At 33.5% G+C, this 8,584-nt stretch overlaps 2 protein-coding genes across 2 annotated transcripts; one reads left to right on the forward strand and one right to left on the reverse strand.

Annotated features, from left to right (window-relative positions):
• The first annotated feature begins 4,794 nt into the window (after positions 1-4,794).
• Positions 4,795-5,394, forward strand: LOC124944562 (transcription repressor OFP13-like). Its single transcript, XM_047484853.1, has one exon. It carries the CDS (start codon positions 4,795-4,797, stop codon positions 5,392-5,394), a length of 600 nt encoding a protein of 199 aa, XP_047340809.1.
• An 870-nt stretch (positions 5,395-6,264) lies between these two features.
• Positions 6,265-7,013, reverse strand: LOC124944568 (secreted RxLR effector protein 161-like). Its single transcript, XM_047484865.1, has 3 exons — positions 6,736-7,013; positions 6,492-6,630; positions 6,265-6,333 (listed from the first exon to the last, which is right to left on the reverse strand). The coding sequence occupies exons 1-3, from the start codon at positions 7,011-7,013 to the stop codon at positions 6,265-6,267; spliced, it is 486 nt and encodes a 161-aa protein (XP_047340821.1).
• Between the last annotated feature and the right edge of the window lie 1,571 nt (positions 7,014-8,584).

The following is an 8,584-nucleotide window of genomic DNA, read 5'->3' on the forward strand; positions in this document are numbered from 1 at the left end:
GTCTGTTATGTATCTCATGGTTAGTACTAGGCCTGATATTGCATATACAGTTAGTTGCTTGAGTAGATTTATGTCTAACCCTGGTATTCCTCATTGGAATGCTTTGAAATGGCTTTTGAGATATCTAAAAACCACTGTTGATGTTGGCTTGACTTTCTCTAAGTGTTCTGTAGGTACAAAGTTGGTTGGTTATGTAGATTCCAATTATGCTAATGATAGGGATAATAAAAAGTCTACTACTTCCTATGTGTTTACTTTGTGTGGCTCTTGCATAAGTTGGAAGTTTCAACTTCAACCCATTGTTGCTTTATCTACTACAGAATCTGAGTATGTAGCTGCCACTGAAGCCTTTAAAGAAGTAATTTGGCTTAGGGCTGTTTTGTATGAAATTGGTTTTCTTGACAAAAATGTGGTTGTGTTTTCTGATAGTCAATCTGCTATTCAACTATGTAAAAATCATGTTTTTCATGATAGAACTAAACATATTGATGTTAGGTTTCATTACATTCAGGATATTGTTAAAAAGGGCATTGTTAAGTTAGAGAAAATTCCTTCAGAATTTAATCATGCTGATATGGGTACTAAGTGTCTACCAGCTGAAAAATTTATTTCGTGTCAACGGATTTTAAATTTTGACTTAGGGTAAACTCTTTGAGGTTCGTCTTTTATGGGAATGGCATGCTTTGTGATCTTGCCTTCAATCTTTGTGATTTTTCCATGCTTTGTCCTCTTACGTTTGATCTTTGTGATTTTCGCATGCTTTGTGCTCTTGCATTTGATCTTTGTGATTTTCGCATGCTTTGTGCTCTTGCATTTGATCTTTGTGATTTTCGCATGCTTTGTGCTCTTGCGTTAGATCTTTGTGCTCTTGCGTTTGATCTTTGTGATTTTCGCATTCTTTGTGCTCTTGCATTTGATCTTTGTGATTTTCGCATTCTTTGTGCTCTTGCGTTAGATCTTTGTGATTTTCCCATGCTTTGTGCTCTTGCGTCTGATCTTTGTGATTTCCGCATGTTTTGTCCCTTTGCCCCTGGTCTTTGTGATACGAGTTTACCTTGGGTATTCTCTTTGTTGCCTCAGTGGTAATAAATTGGCGATGATGTGTCTTGCGATTCTGTGATTATGTTTTGCACTGTTTTGGGCCAAATGTGGAGATTGTTGGGTATTGGTTGACCCAACATTGTGGCCCAATCTTTAGTAACCCGCTTATTGGACTTGACCTAATAATATAAATAGATATTACTCTCTTGGTGGGAGGTGAATGTCAAATTCCTTTGTGGTGTTTGGATGCTAGTGAGAGGGTTGCCTCCTTTGTGTGAGATAGTGGTGCAACGGAATCGATAAACAAGAGGACTGAGCCAAACTTCAATCGCATTCACACCCAACAAAGCACACCCTAATTCTAAATTTTAGATCCGTCCCTGATTCCATGCTAATATTTTTCCAATCATTTAATTTTAAGCGGAGTATATCTAATTCAACTTGATATACGTTTTCCTGACTTTATAAACCCAGGATGCTCGTCTATCTTTTTCATCTGACTACTCTCATAATTGTTTGTCACATAGGGGATTTCACAATTCGGGCCATATTTCCGACTCTTTAGAAAAAAAACTCTTCTAAAGATTTTATTTTCATTTAATGTCATGTCATGAGTCGAGAATGGCACACCAACCTCTTTATCTGTGTCATAATCTTTATCTGATTAACTGATTCTTCATATGACATCTCATGCACCCTAATAGACGGTTCACCCATGGTTTTAGGATAAAGAGATCTGATGGGTCTAACATTAATCTTTTCGTCCATGGAAGTGTACAACTCACCCTCCTCTTTCATTGGGTCAATTTCAATTTCCATCTCTGAAAAATGATATGATGAACCCCTTGGTTCTTGATACATAACCACCTCATGAAGTATCTTACGATGATAGATGAATTCTCATCAACTAATTTCAGATATGATTATTTCAACAAATTTCTTACTAAGGATGAGACATATAAAAACTCCAGAAAAAATCAATAATACCATGAGTTTGAGTAATAAATGATCCATAATAAATGATCCACATGCTGAAAGAATTATTTGGATTAAAATATTTATTACAACAATTTTGATCCGGAAAGATCGCATATTAAAAAAAATACAATATATACTCAATTTGAGTGATAAAAAAAAAGAAACAAGTGATCATTAGATGTAGAAAAACATTAATAAAAAATAAAAATAAAAGCAGTTTACTAAACTTTTCTTTTGGATAGAGAAATAGAAATAGAAATTAATTTGACAGCCTTTTTTATCTGCTCATGGGTAGACACAAGGTCCAGATGGGTCGGATATTAGAAGAAATCATCCTGATCGATTCAGGTATTTGTTTGAGTTTCGGTTTGGCCAGTTTTGGTTCGAAACCGATTGGTTTTTGGGTACAGAAAAAAGAATCGAAACTGAATCGATGATTAATGGATAGTCTATTTTAAAAGAGAGATAAAATAAAACTTGTTAAAATGAGGTAAAATGAAATTGTGAAAAACTGGAGATTGGAAGTGAGAGATGAGAAAGAAATAAGATAAAGGTTAAAGAAAGAGGATAAATGAAAATTTCTTTATTTTTTTAATATATTTTTATTCTTAAAAATATTACTTAAAATTAATACAATACTGTATTAAATAATTTTTTCGAAAAAATACACAATTTTTTTTGTGTAGTTAATTATTTAAAATTAAGTTAAAATGTCAAAATTTTGTTAAATAGATCGAAATTACATTTAACAGATAAAAAATATATTAAACATGTAAGAATATATTAATCTAATACAAAACGTCAAACGGTAATAATAATAAAAATAAATAAATAAATTCTTACAATCGTATATTGGTATCCACAAGTTTAATTCGATTAATTAAGGTAATTAATTTTAAGTACCTGATTTTTTTTTTTACAAATTTATTCCTGTTTTGAGTCCAAACTCAAAACTTACTTGTTTAATTTTTTTTTTAGAAAAACGATTTAGTGTTATTTTATTACAAATTTACAAAAATAGAAAAAAAAAACCACGAATTTAAGAGATCATTCTAGACAGGCCTATAATGATTTTGAACTCGTAACATTATAAAAAAAATCTAAAAAACTAAAAATATAAATGAATTATCTGATTACAATGCTTTCAATTCTAGTGAGTTTAAAAAACGGTAAATTCTAGTTTCTACAGATATTCCAGTTCTGCTCCGTGCTTGGAATTCTTGTCCACGTTCCCTCGAGGGCGCTGCAATCCGATACAATATCTTTTCATAACTCTTCAACGCTCCTGCAGGTTCTGCCATATACTCTTGCATTCCGTTTTTGCCAAATGTTATACACCACTGCTCCAAAGCCGCACTTGAACACGCTTGTTGCAAATTTATTTCCCTTGCCTTTGAGTAGTGGTGCATCTTTGATTTCATTCCATTCGCTCGGAAAACTGATCAGCTCGAGATTTTTATAGAATTTGTCACAAAGCTCCGAAGCAATATAACAGCTCCCGAATAGTTGATCTATGATTTCTTCATTTCCTTTACATAGAAGACAACTCGTGTCCGTGATGCTCATATATATATATATATATACTTGTTGATACGATCACGAGTGCTGGGTCTTTCCTAGAAGGCGAGCCATAGGATGAACTGGTGTCTAGAAATAATATTCGTTGACCATATAAGAGAATCCCATTCTACTTTTTACGTTTTTTCCCGAGTTATCTCTCATATTTTCTTCTATACTAACCTCCCATTAAGTAATGTATTTGATATATATATATATATATATATATATATAATAAAAAAGAATACACTATTGTTTTACAAATTTGTAAACATACTCTATTATAGATAGAAAAATGACAACAAAAAATAAACAAAAAATAGGTTTGTAATCATGCATAAAAAAAGTCACTAGCCTCACCCTCGACAAGCAATTAAGTTATAAGAAGGAACTTAATTGTATATTCTTTGTCTACCTTCATAATTGGAAGTTAGGTACATGTCTTCACATAGTGACAACTTCTTAACAATAATTACTCTATTATTAGCATTTTAATATATTATGTCAACATTACTATTTAATGTTTAAACATTTAATTTTATATTATTTGGTTTGAACTTTGAAGTTGATTGAATAAATAACTTCAATTTAAAAATCAAAAATAAAAATTACTATACATGTAATGCAAGGTGATCTGTCGCGTGTAAATCATTTGGTCGTATGGGAATTATAGATCATTCGAAATTTGGCGACACTTTTTTTTGTTAGCGACAATTTGAAATTTCTTCGTGACCTTAAATTACAATAGATATGCTTAATTTGCATCCACTTTTGTTACTTTAATTACATCTTCTCTTTTACTTTTTATCTTACAATCAACGTTTATCTTTTCTAAAGTAATCCTACATGCATATATTTGTTTATCTTTTCTAAAATAATCCTACATGCATATATTTGTATTTTAACTTTAGATGGAACAAGATAGAGAATAAAATACATCATCAATCACCAACCAATTATTCTTTTCTAGCACAACACATTCTTATCACTTGGAATACATTAATCAATTTCTGAACGTCTTCTTTCATTGTTTCAACCTATTTTATCAGAATATGTTGTTAGTTAACAAACACAAATAAGATTGTTATATTAAAATACTACAATACTAAACAAGTCACAATTAGGTAATGTTTATAAAGAAGATGAAGCTATCCCCATCCAATCCAATTCTATTTCTCTAGGGACTAGACACACACAAATATACTATTTTTAGCATAAATGGGGAAGAAGATGAAACTACCATTTCTTTACAAGAACGAAGAACCAATTATTCATCAACAGCCTTCATGCATGCAACCAAATAGTCTCACTTTCCAAGAAGGAAAGGAGATTTACGTCGGGGATCATTCAACCGAGGCGATGATCATACACGGGTTGAAGTCAAAGAGGTTGTTCTACGATCCGGATGGAAGTAGATCACTTCTTTGTACTAGAGAATCAATTAGATCGGATCATGATCAGGGATTTCCTTTTGAAAAGATCAGCGTAGCTTTGGAGATGGATTCAGACGATCCTTATGGAGATTTCAGGAAATCGATGGAGGAGATGGTTGAAATAATTGGATTGAGAGATTGGGAGAGTATGGAGGAGTTGTTGGGATGGTATTTGAGGATGAATGGGAAGATGAACCATGGTTTTATTGTTGGAGCTTTCGCCGATCTTCTTGTTGGGGTGTCTCCGCCGCCATGTTCTGATTCTGCTACCTCTTATTCTTCTTTGTTTTCATCTTCGTCTTCTTCGTTTTCATCGTCTCCTCCCCCGTTTCCCATTGTGAGATTGAGGAGAAAGAGAGATTTGAGGAAGAAAACCAAAAAATAATGATCTAAAAAGATATAAATTTCGTATATTAGATTTGATAGGATTCAAATATATAACTCTGTATGGTTGAATTATATATATTTGTAATTTTGTGTAAGAATAATTAACTATTAGAAATTTTTTTGTTTTATTTTTGCATATTTCTCGAAGTAGGATTGAGAGCCGTTTTTGATAGAATGTTTATCATTATCCTAATAATAAATATAGACTATAATTATAACGAAGCGGAAGCGTGCCTGAAGATGATCCCATTGTAGATCTGGATTGATCTGTTCTTGAAAGGAACGGCTAGGTCTTCCAAGACTAAGTATTATCCGTTCTCTTCTGATATTGACAGGGGAAATCAAAGGACAAGAAAACGGAAGAGAGTTGAGAGAGAGAAGGCATGAGAATTCTTCTTTGAATCTCCCTCTCCTGTTTCTTAAATAAACTTGTCTCAGGGACCTAACCCTAGTTGAAACCCATATATTGTTAAAGCCCACAATATAAGAAGGCCCACCATATTATTAATACTTGTTTTGTCACGTCACCAAATAAACAAATACTAAACGTGTATCTACAATTATTCATTTCATAATCATTAAGCTCATGACTTTAATCTAATAATATGTTCTACATATATATTTAAATCCAAAATCCAACAATCTCCCACTAGAATTAATATGTATCCGAATGAACACATTATTCTTCAAAAGCTCAATTTATCAGTCAATAAAAAATAAAGGACTTATAATAAACTGGTCCATCAATCATAGCAATATAGGACTAAAGAGCATTCGTCATATTTATGACTAAACTAACAATAATCACTGATACTACTGCAATCAAACGACATAGATCAATTATGAAACATGTAGAGAGAAAATCACATTAATGTGATCTGAATATGTCAATTTTCTCTGGTCCAAACTTAATGAGATCGCTATCTTTGAATATAATCTACAAAAGTGTCAAAAATAAACTTTATTTCTGATCAGAAAAGTGCTTTAAAAAATATCGCGCAATTGACAAAAAATTAATTGTAGCATACTCTCCCACTATAATGAAGCTTCCTTAAATTGTAACACACCCATACGTGCAGTATGCCCGTAAAATACCATAGGTGTGACACCTTTAGTTAGGGGGTCTGCTAACATAGATTTTGTTCCTAAATGCTCGATGCAAATCTGACCACTTTGTACCATTTCTTTCCCACGTAGGAACTTAATGTCAATATGCTTTGACTTCGACGAGCTCCTATTGTTATTGGAATACAAAACAACTGAATTATTGTCACAAAAAATCTTAATAGGTCTTTCGACCTACGGAATAATGCGCAGCCTTGTGAAAAAATTCTTTAACCAAATTCCCTGATGTGATGCTTCAAAACATGCCAATAATTCAGCCTCCATAGTAGAGCTGGTAACAAGTGTCTGTTTGGAACTACGCCAAGAAATGGCTCCTCCAGCCAATGTATAAACGTAGCCAGATGTAGATCTCCTACTGTCCGGGCAACCCACAAAATCGGAGTCAGAATACCCAACGATCTCCAAATGGTCTGACCTCCTATATGTGAGCATATAATCCTTTGTTTTCTTTAGGTATCTCATCACCCTTTTAGCTGCTTTCCAGTGATCCATTCCAAGATTATTAAGATATCTGCCTAACACACCAACTATGAACGCAATATTTGGACGCGTACATACTTATGCATACATAAGACTTCCAACTACAGAAGCATATGGAATCTTTTGCATTTCATGGATGTCTAAACTTGATTTTGGACATTGATTTAAACTGAATTTGTCTCCTTTGGCAACTGGGGTATTTCCTGGTTTGCAATTCTGCATGCCAAATCGTTCAAGCACTTTATCGATATAGCTCCTTTGAGATAACCCAAGAATATACTAAGATCTTTCACGGTATATTTGGATCCCTAATACAAAAGATGCTTCACCAAGATCTTTCATTTCAAAGTTATTCGAAATAAATTTCTTAGTTTCGTGCAAGAAGCTCATATCGTTTGTGGCAAGCAGAATGTCATCCACATACAAAACCAAAAAAATAAATTTACTCCCACTAAACTTTTGATAAACACATTCATCAACTACATTCATTTCAAAACCGTATGAAAGAATTATTTGATGAAATTTGTGATACCACTGGCGAGACGCTTATTTTAGTCCATAGATAGATTTTCTTAATTTACAAACCATTTGTTTCGGGTCATTGACCTCAAAACTTTCAGGTTGTACCATATAAATTGTTTCATCAATGTCATCATTCAGAAGCGTTGTCTTTACATCCATCTGATGAAGCTCCAAATTAAAATGTGCCACTAGAGCCATGATTGTCCTAAAAGAGTCTTTCGAAGAAACCAGAGAGAAAGTCTCTTTATAGTCAATTCCCTTTTTCTGAGTATAACCTTTAGCTACAAGACGTGCTTTATACCTCTCCACATTATCATTAGCATCCCGTTTAGTTTTAAAAATCCATTTACAACCTATGGGTTTTGCACCTTCTAGCAATAGGACAAGTTCTCAAACCTTATTGTCTTGCATTGATTTATACTCATCACGCATTGCTTCGATCCATTTATCCGAATTAGGACCCTTCATGACATGACAAAAGTTGATAGGATCATCCTCAATCATGCCACCATTGTCCTCATTTTCTTGAAGAAATATCACATAATCATTCGGAATGGCATTTCTCCGTTCTCTAGTGGATCTACGTAATAACGTTGGCTCTTGAACAATATGTTATTGAGTTTCTTGAGTTTGTTCTTCATCTACAACTTAGTGTTCCCGTTAAATTTGAATGGGTTCCTCAATTGTATCTTAAAACTGTATGGGATTCGGAATGACTAATCCTTCTTGAGGTGTCAGGTCAATCACTTTGGTGATTTCTTGATCCTCTAAAGAAAAGTCTAAAACTGTATTTCTCCCCCCAAACTCAACATTATCAAAGAACGTGGCAGTACCCGTCTCAAAAATGTTTCTTGATGTGGGATTATAAAACTTATACCCCTTTGACCGTTCCGAGTAACCAATAAAGTGACTACTCACCGTACGAGATGCTAGCTTTTGTTCATTTGGCATATAACGCCTTGCCTCAGCTGGACATCCCCACACCCTAAAATGACGTAAGCTGGGTTTACGCCCAGTCCAGAGTTCATAAGGTGTTTTGATTGTCTCCTTAGTCGGTACTC

The sequence above is a fragment of the Impatiens glandulifera genome, chromosome 1, assembly GCF_907164915.1.
Source record: "Impatiens glandulifera chromosome 1, dImpGla2.1, whole genome shotgun sequence".
Classification (NCBI taxonomy): Eukaryota; Viridiplantae; Streptophyta; class Magnoliopsida; order Ericales; family Balsaminaceae; genus Impatiens; species Impatiens glandulifera.

Excerpts from the sequence above, each read along its gene's own strand:
- LOC124944562 (XM_047484853.1), top strand. The coding sequence starts at position 4,795 with ATGGGGAAGAAGATGAAACTACCATTTCTTTACAAGAACGAAGAACCA.
- LOC124944568 (XM_047484865.1), bottom strand. The coding sequence starts at position 7,013 with ATGGATCACTGGAAAGCAGCTAAAAGGGTGATGAGATACCTAAAGAAA. Across the intron at positions 6,631-6,735 it reads GCATCACATCAGGGAATTTG|GAGCTCGTCGAAGTCAAAGC; the intron begins GTTAAAGAATTT and ends CAATAACAATAG. Across the intron at positions 6,334-6,491 it reads CTAAAGGTGTCACACCTATG|ATTATATTCAAAGATAGCGA; the intron begins GTATTTTACGGG and ends ACACTTTTGTAG.